Genomic DNA, 19395 nt, shown 5'->3' with positions numbered 1-19395 from the left:
CAAAGAATAACAAATAAATAAATATATATACAAACTACTTTATCAGTTTAAAAAGTAACAAAGGCTAAAAAATTAATAAAATACATATAAAAAATTTAATAACAAATTTAAAACATAATCAAATCTATCTCAATTATTATAAATAAATAAATATAAATATATCATTTTATTATAAAAATAATGTCCTTTATATAAGTAACAAATCTTCATCACTCGATATTAAACTATACAAAAGTTATTTTAATTATTTTTAATTTTTAACACCAAATATTATACAAAAATCTTTCCAACTCATAATTTTATTTCTTTTTATAATCAATATATTTTCTATGAGAATTTAGTAGAATTTTTATTAGCAAATGTTTCTTCTTAAGCTTGCCAAAAAGTCTTCAATTGCATATTTATTTTAATTTGAGAAATGCATGCACAAATTTTGTTTTTGATTTAGAAATGAAAAGAGTTAGAGAGTGCTTTAATACTTTCTCTTGCACATATCGTATTTGTACTTACAAATTTATTGATATAATTTGATAAATAATTATTAAATATTAGAAAAGAAGATAATTAAGTCTGATAAATTGTTTGAGTAAACAAATCTCAAAGAAATATTTGGAACTAAAATTTTATTAAAGGTTGTAATAAAGAAAAGAAGGAAATTCTTAATTGCTAATATATTTTAAAAGCTGACTATCATCCTTTGATTTTTAATTCATTTATTATGTTTTTTAAATATTGATAATAGTAATTAATCTTTACCACACACCACAATAGTTTTTTCGACTTTACAATTACAACAGATTCTCTAAAATTGCTTATAGCTATGGGAAAAAAAATTAGCTTAGTTGAAATTTATATTTCAGTCTCATTGAATATTTCTGTTATTTTTGCAAAATCAAACAAAAGTGGAGAAAGTTTTTTTTTTTTTTCACAATAAAAATTTTTGACAAAATACTATAAAAAAATCTCCAACAATTATTATTCCAAAAATTTTAAGTTGCAATATAAGATTAGCAAGTAATTGACTACATCTGAATAAATTATTTTATTAATTTGCATTTTACAAGATTAAAAATCTAAGACATTCAAGTGGATATTAAATATTTTTGGAAAAGTTTCAGTTTTTTCGAGCTATATTGAACTGAATGCTCGAATATTTTTTCTTCATCTGATGTTTGGATTGATCAATTAAGTATAAGGAAAAAATAGATTTCAAAATCAAATTGTCCTTTTACTACAGTTCTTTTTTTTTTAAAAAAAAGCAATTACTAAAAAAAATTAATGGACTACTCAAATAATATTAATTTGATCAAATAACTAAACAACCTATGTTTCTACTAATTTATTTAGCAAGCAGCTCTTTTTAGTATGTAATTCATATACTAAAGACACTTAAATAAATATTTTGTTTGCTTATAAATATAATTGTAAAAAAATATATTTAAGTGTCACTTTAGAAGAAATGTTAAACTATAGAGGGTGGGGAAACAAGTTTTTGCATTTATTAAGTTTCTACTTTTACATTTAAAAAATAACTAAAACGTTTATGAGGAACCTATACATAGATTAATCTTATTTCTGATGAATTACCAATCAATATTTCATCTATTACCTTGTATATCTCAACATTCGAAAAAAAACCTTTCTCTATCTCATCTATCAATCAGTTCAAGATATAAAATATTATAAATCGATTTTTTTGGAATATCAAGCATAAAAAAACATAAATTATGATCTTGAGTGTCTGAAATGTGAATTGAAAATTTATAGTCTTGTATTAAAGAGGAGACTCATAGTCTTCAGTTGGTGTTTTTGCCAAATTTCATTATAAATATCTTACATAGAATTAAAAATCTATACTTATCTCCTTCGACTTACACTTTTTGAAACTTGTATACTAAAGATAGTGGTAGTAACTAATTTCTTGCAATTTTTGACTTTGATTTATAAGAAATTAGTCACACTCATTCCCCAATTAATTAAAATGATCGAGTGCGAACGAAATCTAAATTTTTTATCTAAAGCAAAAAATATGATCTCAAAGATAGATAAATAGATAGTTCAAGCAAGATTTTTTCAATTAATTAATATTTTGCAAAAATTTTTGATAAATCATACTAAATAAGATTCAAGCTTTTTTTTCTTCAATTAATTATAAATTTCTCTTTTCATACATCCTTCATTGCAATTCTATTTCTTAATTTTTAAGAAATGACTATCTTCAATAGATGCTTCCTTAACAATTATTAATTACTTCTTACATATTTATTTTTAAATAATATTTTCCACAGACCACTATTCATGAAGTAAAAGCAATTCATTTCATAATCTATTCTTTTGTGGAAAATAAATATTCTCCAAAAATATGTTTACACTAATTGTCTATGAAGTATATTTATAGATAAATAGACTCGTTATTCTCTTTGCTTTGTTATAATGTATTTCAAAGCACTAAAAACTTTAACCAAAGAAGATGTATGATGATGATAATAATAAAAATATCAAATATTTAACATTATTTTTTTAAAAATTATCTAAGAAATACGTAATTATACCTGCAGTCGTTAATTTTATATGATTTATTCACAATTAATTGGTGGAATAACCTGAAATTCAAGGTTTTACTACTAAAATCAACTTTAGTATTTACAAAATATGCTACTAACCATTGATTTTTTATGAAAAACATTACAATTATTGCTAATAAATATTTATTATTTCTAAATCTAAATGCTAAGATTACTCTTATTTTAGCTTATTTTAGGATATAATGAGCTGTAATAAATTAGAGGAGAATTAGGAAAGTAAAAATGCTCTCAGATTTTGTTTAAATAAAAAAGAAATACATTCAAGATTGTAAAAGGTTGATTACATAAATTTCGTTTTATATTCTTGAATAAACATAAACAAATTTATTTTGACAAAAATTTTTTAGCCATTTAATTTTTTAGAAAAATTTAATTTTTCATTTACAAATGCAGTAACTAATAACTTACTGATAATTTATGAGAGAATAGCTTTGTAATTTTGATTATTAGTATTCTAATTTATTTTGTTATTGTTATTTGTTTATTTGCAAAATTTGTGAAAATAAATTGCTCAAATCCAAATTACTGAATCTAAATTATGACTTCAACATATTTAATTTTATGCGAATTAAGAATAGCAAAGTTATTTATTTTTAATTTTTGTTGCGCATTTTTTGTTGGATTATAACATCTAACCTTATTATTAAGTGTTAAGAGTTAATTTTTGAGTCAAAAAAAAAAAATTCAAAGGTTTTCGAAGTAGAAATATATTATTGGAAGTTATCGCGACTTAATTTTAGCGAATAAAAAATACTTACTAATGACTAAATTTAATTGAATAAATGCCAATTGCTTATCAATAAATAACTGAAATAAAATGGTTTGAAGTTGATCATTTTTAATATTAAATTAATTTTAAAGCAGAAAAGAATTCGGTAAAACTCATAATTTATTTATGTTTAGTTTATAAGTTTTTGGACTTTGAGAATACCAAGCCAGAACATTAAAAATCTTTGAATAATTTAGTGGTCAGACTGTGCCTATAATTATTATAATTAATTTTGATTTAAATTAATCGCTATCTATTTCAATATTAATTTTTCAAAAAGCGCTTTAACTTTGATCTTCGATATCTATTACATCTGTTTATAAAATTTGTAAATTTTTATGTGCTTATATTAAAAGTGGAGTAAAATATCTTTTATATATCAGATTTCAAAATAATATCTCCTCCAAATTTCTAAAAAAATTCTATTCAAAGAGCTTCTTTTCTTTGATTAGCGAGTTTACATCTTCTCCTCACATGAAACGCTTTATCCTTGATTAAAAAGAGTAAGTACAAAAAAATATTTATGAAATATCCTTTTTATTGCTTTATTTGGCTTATCTTTCTTCTCTGAATCAAAATAGCCAGTTGATTTTTGCTCCCTAAAAAAATTAAAAAAAGGTAAACTAACCATTTTGAGCATTTAGAAGTTAAATGAAATTTAAAAGTGCGTAAAAATTGTTTTTTTGCACTCAATTTATTATTTATAAGATTAATTACTTTAATTTATTACTTGATTAAGATAAATATTCATAAAATTCTGGTTAGAAGATGCTCAGATGACATATACTTTTTCATCAATCTTCTAGTACAATTTTTTTATTAAAAAAATTAAAGTATTCATAAGTCTTTAAAAACCCTGATTTTTACTTAAATTATCTAAATAACCAGTCTTATTGGTCTAATAGATTCTGCTTTAATTACAAAACATCTAGTGTTATATTTATAGATAGTAGATTTGATTTGTTAAAAGTCTTTGCTTACTACATACATTTTTTATTAAAATCCATTTACTACTAGTAACTTTATACAATAAATAAAACAAATAAAATTAATTCTATAGCTTTGCCAACAAGCTGCATCTAAAAATGCAAATGACCTCCAAACAAATATTAATAAATAATTAGAAACACATAAAATTTTGATAATTCTAATCATAAGAAATTTTATGATACTCTATTTTTGATAGATTATATAAAAGCTACAAATTATAAATAAAATTAGCAACATTGAAAATTTGCCAATAATTCACAAAAAAAAATTTTTATTACACAATATTTTGTAAAGATCTTAATTTCTTTCATATTTCAATAGCTTTTTAATGCCAAAATTTGAAAAATCACGACATAAACAAGCTTTTTTTCATTTTCTAAAGAAAATTAATTCAATAAACTTAAATAAAGTCGACTACTCAAATAGGAATTTAATTTATCAATTAAAATACCTATTGTGAAGAAAACAAAATCATAACTTAAAAATACAATAGCAATTTAATAAAAAAAATATCAATATTTAAATTATTGTAATTAATTTTATATAAATCTCCTTATTAAACAGATAGCTTATAGCTTAGTTCTATGTAAATAGCTTAAATTTTGCCTTAATTTTTTTTCAATAATCTAGATTTTGCTTGAATTTAGCATTAAAAATGTTAATAGCCATATTAAATAAATAAACCATCTAATAATAATTCTAGTGGTTTATTTCTATTTATAATCATAATTTTTCAAAAAAGATACCGAACCTCTGATAGGAGTTTTTGGTATATCTATTTTTAAGTAGTGAATAAATTTCATTTTTTTAATGAAAAAGTATTTAAGATAAAAATAGTTATTTATATTTTAATTTGATTATCAGAAATTATTAAATGGTTATTTTTCTTCCTATATATTTAATTTCCTCTTGCTTAAATTTTAAATTTGAAATAGATATTTGTCATTTATTATAAAAGAAAATCGTATCTTACAAATCTAATAAAAATATCTTGACAAAATTATAATTTTTCATAAATTAATAAATTTCTTTCTTCATATCTAAAAATTCTTTGTCGATATTTGATTCTTATCATATATTGCATCATTAACTTTACAAATTAACTTTCAAGTTTGACTGGATTTTTAACAATTTAATGAATCACAGGTAGCCAAAAAAAAGCATGGTATTAATAAATCTAAAAATAATGTTTATGCATAAAATATATTTGATGATGCAATAAGTTGAGTTCTTTAATTTGAATTATTAAAATAAAAATATTAATTAAAAATGAGAGTAAGCTGTAATATCAATAAATCAAAGTGTAAAAATTAACTTTGGCAATCGTTGACTTAACTAAATTAGAAAGTTAAGTTTGAAAAATAAAATTATCAACTTACATTTATTTGCTTATAGTCAAGTGCCAATAATCTAATCGAAGGGAAGTATATTTTAGCATTTATTAATTATTTTAAATTATAAATTAACAATAATTTTTATTCTCTCATTAATTTTTCTTCTTTGAAATTGCTGCTTGCTTATTATTAATTTTAAGATAAATATAGCATATTTTTTGTATGGAATTTTTAAAAATAAATAAATTACATTTTTATAATTATTGAAGTTTTTTTTATTAATATATAAATTTGCTTAATTACAACAAAAATTTTTGCTTGATTTTGTAAAAAAATATATAAATAGAGCAAAATAAATTTATTCTTTAATAACAAATAAACAATTAAAGATGCTTGTAATATACTTATAATGAATATCTCACATAATAAATAAATTGTTTGATATATGAATAAATTACTAAAATTTGTTATATATAATTATAATAGGTATTTATCTATTTTTTATTTTAATGCTTACTTTTTATTACTTAATTCTTTTATTAATTTTGTACTAACATTTTAAAGGAGAAAGTTTGGTTTAATTTAGTTTGTATTTTTATGAAGGAGTTACTGAGTTTATGATTGATTGATCAGTCAATTCAATCAGAAAGGCAATGGAAATTAAATCCGCATACTAATGAAAAGATCAGCCATACAGCCAATATCACAGTTATTATCAAAATTAATGTGATTTTGAAATTTCTGGTACACTAAATACAGTAAACCTTTCTTGAATTCTTTTTTAATTCTTCACTCTTCATTTTCATTGCAACAGCTTTATCTTGCAGGATTTCAATTTTAATGTTGTTGTCGATTACTCTATCTAGATTTTTGATCATTACATTTTACACATCTCTAACTGCTGCCTATACTTTCATTAAATTATCTGCATCTAAAGTATTGTAGTGCTCAAGCTTTTCTTTTATTACTTTTCTAAAATTCTTGTTTAATCCAAATGCATTTGCATTTTCTCTGTCATTTTCATTAATATGCGAATAAAATGAATCTTAAAGCTCCTATAAAAATTTAAAAGCCACCCTGGAAGGGTATTGTTTATCAGCCATACAGACAAACAAATATCTCTGTAAACCAATTGAGTGGAAATTAAAGTTTCCTAATAAGCATGTTTCTCTCACTGTAGGATTAATGTTTCCAACTACTTCCATGATTCTTTGTTCAAAATTTCCAGATGCTTTGGTGTAATCACATAATATTGTTTCCTAGTCTCTAACTATTAGTGCGTAGATTAGATTTCCTTCCATTTTAATTCAATTTTACAGCTAAAATATATAATTATTTCTCTACTTTTAACTACCCTAAAAAAATTTAATTTACTAAGATCTTTTGAACAGTGATTTAATTTTTTGACAGAACTCTGCAAAATACAATGAAAATTGAATAAATCAGTTTACAATTTAATAAAATATCTATTTATTTTGTTATCTTTAAAAATATGAAAGAAAATTTTGATTATTAAAACGCTTTATTTTAAAATAATTTAAAATTAAACAATTTACTTGACAAATAAACTAATGAATAAGACAGAAAAATTAATTTATAAATTAGTTTGTTTTAAATAAAATTTGTGTATTTTGTAAAATTTCATTTTGTGATTTTAGTTTTACTTGATTTTTATGCTTTGTATCAACTTCTTAGAATTATTTAACAATTTTTATACATATGGCTAACTTTATTTAGATTTGTTTGTTCAGATATTCTCATTAGTTTTAATTGTTTAATGACTAAGATTAAATAGTATTTTCAGTTACATCTTTTTAATCCTATTGACAAAATGTTTATTAATACTCCATTTCCATCAAAATTTGAGCTTATTTCTTATATCCTAGAGCTAAAATAATCTTATTATTAAATTGCTGAGTCAGGATCTGTTTATATATTCTTAGCAATCACATTAGAGGCTAGATTATTTTTGAGAGTGTACACATCAAACCTATCATCATTTTTAAATGTCTTTATTGAATTACTAGAATTAATCCAATCATGATTGACTAAATCCACCTTATTATAATATTCACTAGTAACCTATTTCTTTATAACAATTTGTTTTTTTATTTCAAAAAAAAAAAATATACTTTTAATTTGTTAAGGAACGACTTAGGCTGTGCTTCAATATCTCCAAATAAAATATCAAGCTAAGCTTATTTGTTGCTTTTTTATTCCTCATTTTTATCTGTTTCTGTATTTTAATTATTATTTTAACTATTAGAATTTTCAACAACATCGTTTTGACGTATCTAATTTAAATCTTTAATAGCTTAATCTTCAAAATTCTAATCTACTTAAGTTTAAGCTTTTTTAAAATCTTATTCTTCTTGTTCATTTTATTCTGCTAATTCTAACTAATCTTATAATTTGCAAATATTTTATTAGTTCATAATAATTTCTTAATTCTTTTCTACATGCAAAGACTAACTTAGTACTTAGGTTTATAATTTATTAAAATTAAATTATTTTGGTTAAATGCTATTTATATTCTTCTAATGTTATTCCATAGACTAACTTTGGTCTTGGTCAAATTAACTAAATGAGTTCATATGCTAACTTTAATTTTTCAGTTAAATAATTTATTTCTTGTTATCTAATTGATCATCTTAGTCTTAATAATATCTTTCTAAATTTTATTTTTCAGTATTGTTGATCACTTGCTCGATTTAGTTTTTTTTTAAAATACTTAAATTTTATTAGCTTTTTTTATCTGAAGAGCTGAGAGCTTAACTATTTTAATCTTCTTTACCAAAGTATTTTTAATTTTTATCCATCAAACTACTTAATTACTTAAATTGTAAAAAATTATTTAAATTAAACGGAGAATAAGGTTCGTTTTCACATACTGATTCATATTATTCTGAGTTATCATTCTTTAATCTCAATTTTTAATTCTATTATTTGTTTATGTTCATATTTTTTAAGCTTGATTTCATTCTTTCTTAGTTAAATAAATTATTTTGATTCTCAAATATATTTTGGTTTTATGAAAAATTAGAGTATTTTGGTTGGAAGGAATTTATATTTTTTTAAGGTAAGAGCAAAGGTGAATCATTTAATACCAAAGATTCTTCCTCATTGATTTAATTAAAATTCTATATTTTAAGGCTATAAAAAATATTTTAATACTTATAAATATGAGAATAACTATTTACCTTTTAAGCTAATTTTCTGAAGCCTGTGCTTAAATTAAAATTGTTGGAACTTTTGAGAGATTATTATAAATTAAATATTATCTTTAGTTTGAATAAGTACTTGGATCTCTTACCTAATTAAAATCCTCCTCCTCTTCATCATCTCCTTAAATTGTTTCATTTTATGACTAAATTTTTTTTTGAAGCATAAGGGCCTCAAACAATCTGTCAAACTATCTGTTATTTGTTTTATTATCATCATATTAACTTCTAAAACTGCTTTTAGCACTTGAATCAATGAAAAGTGAATTTTTTCTACTCGATTAATCTTTTAAACATAAAAATAAGTTATTTTTATAATGGTATAAAATTATTACATTTTGGAGAGAACAATGGTTCGTTCTAAGAAGTTGGTGATTTTATTAAAAAAGAGTTTTGCTAGTCTTTGTTATAGTTTTAAGGCGATATAATGCTGATATGATCTCTCATAATAAAAGCTAAATATATAAATTTATTTTTTGGATATGAAATTTGAATAAAATAATTTACATCTTTAAGAGATTATATCTAAATTGTCACAGCTACAGTTATCATGTTGCAAATCTATTATAAAATTATTAATAATTGTTAGTAAATTAATTTTATTTATTTTTTAATATACTTTTATGGGATGATAACTCTGCTCTCATAGATAATTATGAGATTGTTATTGGTATTTTTTTAACTTTTTCTCTCTCTTATTCAAGCTCATCATCGAAATATATTTTAACATTTTTCTATTAAATTAACTTTTATTTCTTTTTTTTTGCAATTATAATTTCATTTCTTATCCTTTTCCAGTTCTTAAATACTTTCATAGAATTAGTTTCTTTCATTTATATCAGCCTCAAAAACCAAGGAAAGTATTTTTTTAGCAATAATTATATTTTTTCTTTGTTTTAGTTATAAATAATTTTGTATTTCGCTTTTACTACACACCATATTAAGAATAACTGATAAAAATTATGTATCGCTAAGACTGTTACATAAAATATTTACTGCTAAACAATACTAGGCCTATTATATAAGAATATATTCATAGTGACAATAACTATTAAAACTCCCATAGACCTTTACTCTATATTCTAAAAGTATCTCATTTAGTAAGGCTTCATAATTATTAATGCAACTTGATATATGAGCATAATTATCATAGTAAGGACTAATTAGTTATCTATTTATAAAAAATAGTTTAAATAAATTATCAAATAAGTTTTCTTTTTACTGTATGGATCACCATAAAAATTATGAATAACAACAAATAGAATTTTCATATAACTCTTCAAAAATTCCCAATAATATTTATCTTATTTGTAATCTTAGTACAAGAATCCATAAGGTATTCTTACTAGTGCATTATCTAGGTTACTTTTATTTTAATATAATTTTCTCAATATAAACAAAGGTATCAATAAACCCCACATAATTATTCCAGGTATACAAATGTAAAAAATGTATAAAATATGAGTTTAAGAATAGCAGCTCTAAGTAACGTCTGCTAGGATATATCTCTTATTATCTATTTTTCTGCAAGACATTACCCTTAACAAATTAGAAATCATGCTCGGTTAGAAGAAGAATATCAAGAAAACCAAACCACTTATTATATGTTGCTAATTTTATAAAATATTTTTTAAGAATTAAATGTTTTTCTTTTGAAATAATAATTTCAAATTTTATTTACCTTACTGTGTTTTGTAAATCTACATAAGATTAAGAAAAAATATATGATTCCCATACCAAAAATGTATAAAATAGGCATTGCCAAACTCCAAATTGTTCTAATGTAAACCACAGGAAAATCCTCATTTGCTATTTCGTTTAAAAAGCAGTCCAAAGTATACAAAAAATTACTTATTGGTTAACCTTTTTATTTAATAATTAATATTTAAAAAATTAATTATGATAGAAAATAGCTTATTATTTACCTACATACTCTGGAAGGATTTTAAAAAATTCAGGCAATTCCACATCAAAAGTATTTACGAGCAACGCTATTTACATATAGTTCATCATAGCCTTCATATTCATATTTGTTGTATCCATAAAAGCAGACTTTGAGATACTAATTATATTCATCTTTCTTAAGTAATATCCAACAATAATACGAGTACTTATATCTATTGCTATCCTTATACTTATAACCATATAAAAAACCATCAGTATACCGACTATTATAGAAGGTAAAAAATATTTAAAATCATTTTATAATTCTGTACAATCTACACAGTTGTATCTTCCATCTGTTACATATTTTTTCCCCCAAACAATACCATTTACATCACACTCTTCGCATAAAGGTCCATAATGTCCAATTTTACAATATCCTTTCTCCTCATCTCCAACACAATTTAATGGGTTATTTGAGCATTTTATAATTGAGTCAGTCTAGTTTGAAATCCTCCAATATCCATTTTTAAGTTTTATTTTATTTCTAAAGCAATGGTCAGCCTCAGCTGGACATCTATTGCAAATTTGCAAATCAGATTTTTCTATTAAAAAAAATTATATATTTATAATCATAATATAAAACTCTACCTTTAATAGGTTCTTCAAGCGAATAAGTACCAACCTTGCATTCACCACAAAAATACATATTGCTGCTAGGAGTGTAAATCTCTCCTTGCACACATTTTCTGAAGTATATAACAATCTTGATGTAGAATGGACCTATTTTAATTAAATAAATAAAATAAATTAACAAAAGAAAATATATTATAAATAAATATAACTCGATGATAAATTTAAAAAATTACCATTTTAAAATATTTGATTGGAATTGATAACTCTTTTAATAGCAGGAACTTCCAAGAATATAGAATTTGAAGTTGATGGCATAGAAATGATTTACATTTCTTTGATTGAAAACTAAAGATTTTACATATCATACTATTAATAATTAGTGATGTATTAACCATAAATTTTAATATCATTATTCTCTACTGTTGCTTTTACTTAAACTTTCTAAATCTCATCTATCACTTCTGCAAGGTATTTTTTTTCATATACATTATCTAAATCAAAATTTATAGGCTTGTTTTCTACGTCAACTATTTGAAAGGATAAATCTATTGTTCCTCCACTTTAAAAATCATGGATTTCATATTCCTTGATAACTAAATCTTATTAATTTATTTAGTTAATCTCTAAATTTTCTTCTCCTAAATACTTTTTTTTAGGTATTTCAATCAAATCTAAATTAGATTACACAGTTGCTGAGTATAAATAAGAACCATAATCTTAGCTATGAAGTGAAGCTCGATTAGAAATAAATTAATTTAATTTTTTATTTTCTTTATCTTTTTATATTTTTTCAACAAATTTAGGTTATATTCCTATATATCTGATTCCTCCACCTATTAGGGCTGTGTTATTTTCCACTATATTTCCGATAAATTCCAAATCGCTCATTTTTAAATAAATGGCTCCACCACTACTTTAAGCAGAATTATTATAAAAATTGCAATCTTAAATGCTTGATTAGTTAAACCTACTTTCAAGAATAGCTATTGCTCCTCCGTTTTTAGCTTTTGCAGAATCAAATATTGAATTAAAGATAGAGAGAATATTAATTTAATGAAAATTTGCAATCCCTCCTTCACATTCAAAGCAATCAATATTTTAAAAATTACATTTTTGAAGTGTCACTTAATGACCTGTAGCATAAATCAAAGATTATCTTAAATTTTTGATGTTGAAAACATCTAGTTCACTTAAGCTTACTTGATCAAGGACTCTGAAATATATTTTCTGATCTTATTCATAGCTATTCTAGCTATTAATTAAACTGATATAGCTTGAATTTTAATAAGTTAGTGTTTGAATACTTAGCATTGAATTTCCTTAAAGATCTATCAAAAAATAAATGCCTTTTTTATTGTTTGGTTCAACTAATTTTAAATCTGATAGAAAACTATCCTTTATAAAACCATTTTTTATGTTAGATATTTATATTATGCTAGTACTTTCAGGGTTATATAAATTCATGCCATTGATTGTTAAATTTGCTATAAAAAATCTGAATATGTTTTTGAGTAAAATTAATTTTGCTGTATGATGTAAAGTTATATTTGTAAATGTGATGTTTTTTAAAAGAACAAACTGTAAGTTAGTCAACTTCAATAAAGTAGAATTATTATCCAGATCTATCGAATCAAAAATAATATTCTCTAGAATGACATAATCCATATTTTAAAAGTTAAGCGTACTATTTTTGCAATTACCTGTAAATTTCAAATCTTTAAAAGTTACCTTTTTTGTTGCTTTATTAAAGGTCATAAATCCACTATCAGTTATATCTAAAATATAGTTTTAAATTTAAACTTCTTTCAAGGGTTCTTCATAAAATGTGTCTGATTTGATATTTAATTGCTTAAGATCACCATTTTATTTTTTTCCATCAAACTGTACTTTTGAGTTATACATATCAATTTCTTTTTGATAATAAATACTAAGCTAGGGTGATATCTATTTTATTTTTAATTTTCAGTTAAATTTTAGATTTTTAATAATAAAATAATTTACTTATAACATTGTTCGCTCAATTTAAAATGAAAGTTTATTTAAAGAGTAAATCATTGTGTTAAGCTTATTTTCTTAATTGTAAAATTATGTTATAGGTCCTACCGAGAAATAGCATTCTTTATAAGAAGTATTTTGATTTATTATTGAAACTTATTTAGGAATTAAAAAATTGTATTTAAAAAATACACCATTGCTTATTCCTTTTAATTCAATATCAAATTAATAGATCTGTTCTTAAATTTAATAGCTTGTTAACTATGGATAGCTTAAATCAAATTTAGAAATAATTTTTTGCTGTTAAACATTGATCATCCTTATAGAGTCTTACTACAAAATAATACCATAGTTAGGATAATCTTTACTGATAGAGTAGTCTTACAAATTTTAAAATACTTAACTGCTATTGAAATTATTTTTTTAGATAAAAGTTTGTCTGTCATATTCTATGACTTACCATGGTAAAAACATCTATATATTTTAATTTTTTATCTTTATTCTTAAAATATTTGTGACAGAAGGTTATGGGATTGTTTTAATTAAGTTTAGTGATTAAATTAAATTATCTACTAAGGATAATTTGAAGACTCTAATTGTATTATCTGCATAACTTATAATTAGGTTTAAATTATCTTTGTCAAAAAATAATTTTTAAGTGGCAACTGATTGAAAATCAGAATTTTTAAATTAATATATATTTGCTGAATCTTAAGATTTCATATTAGCTGTTAAATTATAATAAAAAATAATATCTGAGTTCTTTTAGATGTGAATAATCATATTGAGTTATCTGAAGAAATATCCTTTTTAAAATGGCTATAATACAGGCTCTTCATAAACCTTTTGGTTTGTGACATAATTATATCTATATATCTTTTATGATCCATCATAAAAAATAAATTCATTGAAAGATTCTAAAACGAAAAAGTCATAAATATAATAACTTAATGAAATTTAAAAAGTGGAATCGAGAGAAAAATCCTTAATATTTAACTTGCAAAGTACAAAGTTTTAATTTTAAAAGAAAATGTAATCTCCAGAAAAATAAATATTTTTTAGATGTATTTCAATACTTCTAATTAATGTGAAATCCAAATCGTATTAATAAAGGTGGTTTTTGGTGATAACATAAAAATAATTGTTGTATTATTTGCTAAATTAAATTTTATCTAGCTATGAAATGTATCCAAAGTTATAATTTTTGTTATTCAACTGCCATACTGAGCTATCAAAATCTATGTAATAAATTTTATCACTTGCTTTATTCATAAAATAATTATTATTCTTCTAAGAATAAAGAGAAGAAAATCTCTATTTAGAGCTTATAGATGACTCTACCCTAGTTAAGCTAAAATAAAATTATAAATAAAATTAGTATTAAAAATATATATTATTTTACCAAGCCTGATTTGAATTTATTGTTGAAAGATAGTTAAATTCTGGTATATAGATTATGTTAAGAATATTTTACATATTTGCTGAATAAACTCCTGAATTGTATAATTCGCATACATTAAAAGAATATATATTTCCAGTAGTTCTTGTATAATAAAGCTAGCAAGTTGATTCCTCTAAATATACCAAATTAGTATTACCATAGTCAGTAATTGATTAAGGTTACAACTCATAAATAGATTTACCTGTTGTTAATTCAAAAATACCAATTTTATCAGATAAAACATTATCTGTCATAAAATTATTCCATACAATAGCTAAATTTAATTTAGAGGATATTATCAAGCTTGTCACCTTAGGATTAACTGTAGAAAATTTTTAAATTTGTTATAAATTTTATCTGTCTAAGATTAGAATAGTTTAAATATCATAGATAATAGCTTTATCACCTGAAAAAATAATATCTCTGATTTCGAAAATGTGTTCAACTTTAGTTGATTTCAACTTAAATTAAAGGTCATAAATTTATATGGCTTGAGATAGATTATCAACAATTTTTGCATAAAGGTAATTACTTTAGTCATCATAAAAAAGTTTAACAACATTATTAATTGTAATCTAATCAGATTAGTCTATGGTGTAATAATAAACAAAGACATTGAAGTAACTATTAAGACTAACTATTGTTTGATTGTTAGGCATGTAAATTATTTGTCTGACTATATACTCCATTTAACTTATGTTTTCTGGAAGCTCATCCTTTTTTAAATCTTCAAAAAATAGCTTATGACTTTAATTAATATAGAGCTTCTTTAGAGTGCTATATTACCAAACAATAAAATCAAACTAATAGTTATTTGGATCTTGCCAATTTTCACTGTAACCTATCAGAATATCACCTTTTAAATCTAAAAATATTTTAGAAATACCTTTAGTATCTGAATCACTAATTTTTTAATTTTATTAAGGATTCTAAAGAGACCATCTATAGAGGCAAGTACTAGTTTCTTTTGAAAAAGTAATTAAGAAATTATTTATTTCATCAACTAGATATCCCTCTAATTTCTGCTTATGAACTGTTTAATTTCCGCTATAATTAAATTCAACTAGTTAGTTTGTAAATAAGTCTTTCTTGAGTACTGATGTCTTTTTAATAAATTCCATTTTTTTTTAATTAAATATATTATTTGTAATGTTATTTTACTGTGCCTCTATAAAAGAGTTATCTCAAAGAGGTGGAATAGAATGGCATGTTTAAATTAGCTATAGTGTCTCTGGTATTTATTTGCTATTTAACATAGCTGCCATGATAAATTTTACCATTTTAAAATCCAATAAATAGTTTAGAATTATTAGAGTCAACATTAATTGAAGAAATTGTGTAATCTAAAACCATATAAAAAACTACTTCAAATTTTTCGTTAATACCCAATACCTAAGTGTATACATTAAATTGTTAAAATTTAATTAAGTTAAAAATTTATTATTACATGATTGTATCCTTGATAATAGACATTATTTTAAAAGTAAAATAGTATTAGAGGATTTTTGGCTATTGCTGTGCATTTTAGTGTGAAGCTAGAACTAGTAATACTAAAATACTTAAATTTAGGAGCATCACCTATGCCTACCATACCATTTCTAATTAAAAGAAAAGTTTTTGATGATTCAGGATCACGGGTAAAATAAGCAATAGAAAATCTCATACTAACTCTGATGTGATCAGGATTTATTTTTAATTAGTAATACAAATAGTTTGCTGTAACACAAATTATGACGTTATCTGAAAATATTTCAGAATAAATGTACTTATTTCTAAAAATATTCTGTTTTTATAGAGTGAATTATTTTGTATTTATGTCATAATAATATGCCATAAACTAAAAATTAGCACCTAAATTGATAAGATACACTAAAGTATAGTTATTATCATAACTTATATCACCTTTAAAGAAGTACCCTCGATGGTAAACATTTGCCTCTTTAAAAATAACTTCACCATCGTTTTAGGTATCAAATATTACTAGCTATTACTCACTACAAATAAGCAAATATTTTAAATCCTTATTATATTAATAATTATTTAATTTTATAGATTCATCACCTAAGCTATACCTAAATTTAAATGATATCGTGTCTTCATAATATTCCCATATGATTATAAAATTATCTGAGTATTAAGTTAAAATTAAATTTTATTCTATTTATTCTAAATTTATAACTCCCCAAGGACACTTACTACTTTCAATAATATTACATTCAGGATGATATTAATCAAATAACAAACTGGCTTTTTCTAAATACCCCCCTTAAGAATTTACAGGTGTAAAGCCATCTATATGAGATATATCTTCAAGCATTTACCAAATTTTAAAAGACCCATCAGAACTGTAAGTAATTATTCTATTTTTAAAGACCCTATCTATAACAATTCCATTTATCTAGCTTCTGTGACCATTAAGTTATGGAGAAATGTTTTTTAAAGAAGAAATAATTTCATAATCAAAAAATTTATCATTATCAGCAGAGTTAAACTTAGCACATATAATTCCCTTACCAATCAAAATAGTGGTTAAGCTTTCTTTTTGAAAGTGAATATCTGTAATATACATTTATTAATTAAATTAAAAATCGATAATTCCTATAAGATCTAATCCTATGCTATCATCAGTTTGAGTAACTAGAAAATAATTTAAAAGCCCAGAAGATTGCAAAACTAAAACATAATTAAAGTTTGGAATTATTTATATAAACACATTATTAGAGTTTTACTCACCTATTTAGATAAATGTATAATATATTTTATTGTCATTAAGGGTGTCTATGTATTCCTACAATTTATAGAAGAATATTGATTTTTTAGTTCTAACAATTATTAATTTTTAAATTTAGTCAAAAACTAAAATATCTTCTATAATAAATTTGTTGTCTTTATCATTGAGAGGAGGTGGATCATATTCTACTTAGATGCAAAGATTCAAGTCAACATCATAAATTTGTAAATAAGGGTCATTGGTGAATTATAGTATGTTTTATTGTTCGTTTAATTTAATAACTCTTTGTATTATTTACTTATCGAAGTTGCAAACACCCTTAGATCCACTAATCGTTTTATTTTACTTAATATCCCAAGTTATAATCTATTAACTAGAATAACTACAGATAATGTCATCTTAGATTTTAAAAAAACCCTTTATTGCTGATATATGACAAGTTTCAAATAATTAAAAATATTACTAAAATTATTAAATATTTTTAGTTGAAGTTAAGTCATTTCTCATATTTTAATGATAAAGAATTCCAAATTATTTTGGATTTAGCATTAAAATAATAATTTGTTCATCATAATAAATTTAAATCCCTTTATCTAAACTATACATATATGTACTATTTTTATTACTTTGTATTTGATTTGGGGAAATTTGTTGGTTTTCATCTAATTAACCAAATTCAATCACATAATCCATTTATCCATAGTAAAGATTCCACCAAATCATCTAATTTTCACTTATACTTAAAAGTTGCTATGTGGATTCAATTACATTCAGCATTAAAACTTCAGAATCATGTCCATCCAAGTATCCAAGATATTTTCCATTAGTTGCATTAAAAATTTTTAAGGTAAAATCATCATAAAGATAACTTACACCAGCTGTCACAACAAGATCTTAGAGTGTAACAGATAGCCTAAACTCATCAAAAAATTGTAATCCCTGCTCAGATAAAAAAGGACAATTTTATAATTACCTACAGGTGAATGAATCATCATCATTATAATATTTATCAGGGCAAATAGAAACGCATTAGTTTGTTTCTAAATAGTAATATTGGCCATATTTGCAATTAGATTGGCACTTCCCATTTTAATTATTAACAACAAAACCTTCTTGACATTACTCACATAATAGTTGTCGATTATTGCATTATAAACAAAAGTTACTACATATTTGAGAAAGAGTAAATCTAATTATACAAAATAAAACCAAAAATTTAACCATAGTTTTCTTTTTATTCTAAATTTGTATGATTAAATAAAATATTCTTTTATTTTTAGTTAAATCTTTGATTTTCTTTTTTTCTTTTTTTTATTTAATTAATTAATTTATTGCTAAACAAACTCTATCTATATTTAATATAACAGTGAAGTAAATTTAATGTAAATTTTGTTAACAAATTCTAGCTAAATTTATATAAAATCTGAAATTGGTGATATTCTATATTTCGATTACATAATACATCAAAGCTATATTTCTAAACAAACTCTATCTATATTTATTAAAAGAGTGAAGTAAATTTAATGTAAATTCTGTTAACAAATTCTAGCTAAATTTATGTAAAATCAGAGATTGATGAATATTTATATTTTAATTACATTAAACAATGCATCAAAGCTATATCGCTAAATAAACTTTATCAATTATTAAAGCTGCTAATAAATTGAATGTAAATTCTGTTAATAAATTCTAGCTAAATTTATATCAAATCAGAGATTGGTGAATTTCTCTTTGTAAATTACAGTAAATAATATATCAAAACTATATCACTGAACAAATTATTTATGAAAAAAATGCTTATTAACTTAG

At 22.5% G+C, this 19395-nt stretch overlaps 4 protein-coding genes across 4 annotated transcripts; all 4 read right to left on the bottom strand. All coding sequences in view use genetic code 6, as the record gives it.

Annotated features, from left to right (window-relative positions):
* Positions 1-389: 389 nt before the first annotated feature.
* TTHERM_000850549 (transmembrane protein, putative) lies at positions 390-1082 on the bottom strand (the record flags this gene model as incomplete). The annotated part of the gene is made up of 1 exon (XM_012798428.1): positions 390-1082. One exon carries the CDS (start codon positions 1080-1082, stop codon positions 390-392), a length of 693 nt encoding a protein of 230 aa, XP_012653882.1.
* A 2651-nt stretch (positions 1083-3733) lies between these two features.
* TTHERM_00850540 (hypothetical protein) lies at positions 3734-3985 on the bottom strand (the record flags this gene model as incomplete). The annotated part of the gene is made up of 1 exon (XM_001019257.1): positions 3734-3985. The coding sequence occupies one exon, from the start codon at positions 3983-3985 to the stop codon at positions 3734-3736; it is 252 nt and encodes an 83-aa protein (XP_001019257.1).
* A 2331-nt stretch (positions 3986-6316) lies between these two features.
* TTHERM_00850530 (synaptobrevin) lies at positions 6317-6979 on the bottom strand (the record flags this gene model as incomplete). The annotated part of the gene is made up of 1 exon (XM_001019256.1): positions 6317-6979. One exon carries the CDS (start codon positions 6977-6979, stop codon positions 6317-6319), a length of 663 nt encoding a protein of 220 aa, XP_001019256.1.
* A 499-nt stretch (positions 6980-7478) lies between these two features.
* TTHERM_00850520 (transmembrane protein, putative) lies at positions 7479-18810 on the bottom strand (the record flags this gene model as incomplete). Its single annotated transcript, XM_001019255.3, has 15 exons — positions 7479-7760; positions 7811-8831; positions 8879-9185; positions 9235-9354; positions 9407-9460; positions 9519-10070; positions 10122-10509; positions 10581-10762; positions 10825-11388; positions 11435-11566; positions 11653-13351; positions 13523-14765; positions 14817-15958; positions 16017-16247; positions 16303-18810. The coding sequence occupies 15 exons, from the start codon at positions 18808-18810 to the stop codon at positions 7479-7481; spliced, it is 10425 nt and encodes a 3474-aa protein (XP_001019255.3).
* Positions 18811-19395: the final 585 nt, after the last annotated feature.

The sequence above is a fragment of the Tetrahymena thermophila genome (genome assembly GCF_000189635.1).
Source record: "Tetrahymena thermophila SB210 genomic scaffold scf_8254588, whole genome shotgun sequence".
Taxonomy (NCBI): domain Eukaryota; phylum Ciliophora; class Oligohymenophorea; order Hymenostomatida; family Tetrahymenidae; genus Tetrahymena; species Tetrahymena thermophila.
The sequence above is the reverse complement of the archived record's forward strand: the minus strand, read 5'-3'. Positions and strand labels throughout refer to the sequence as shown.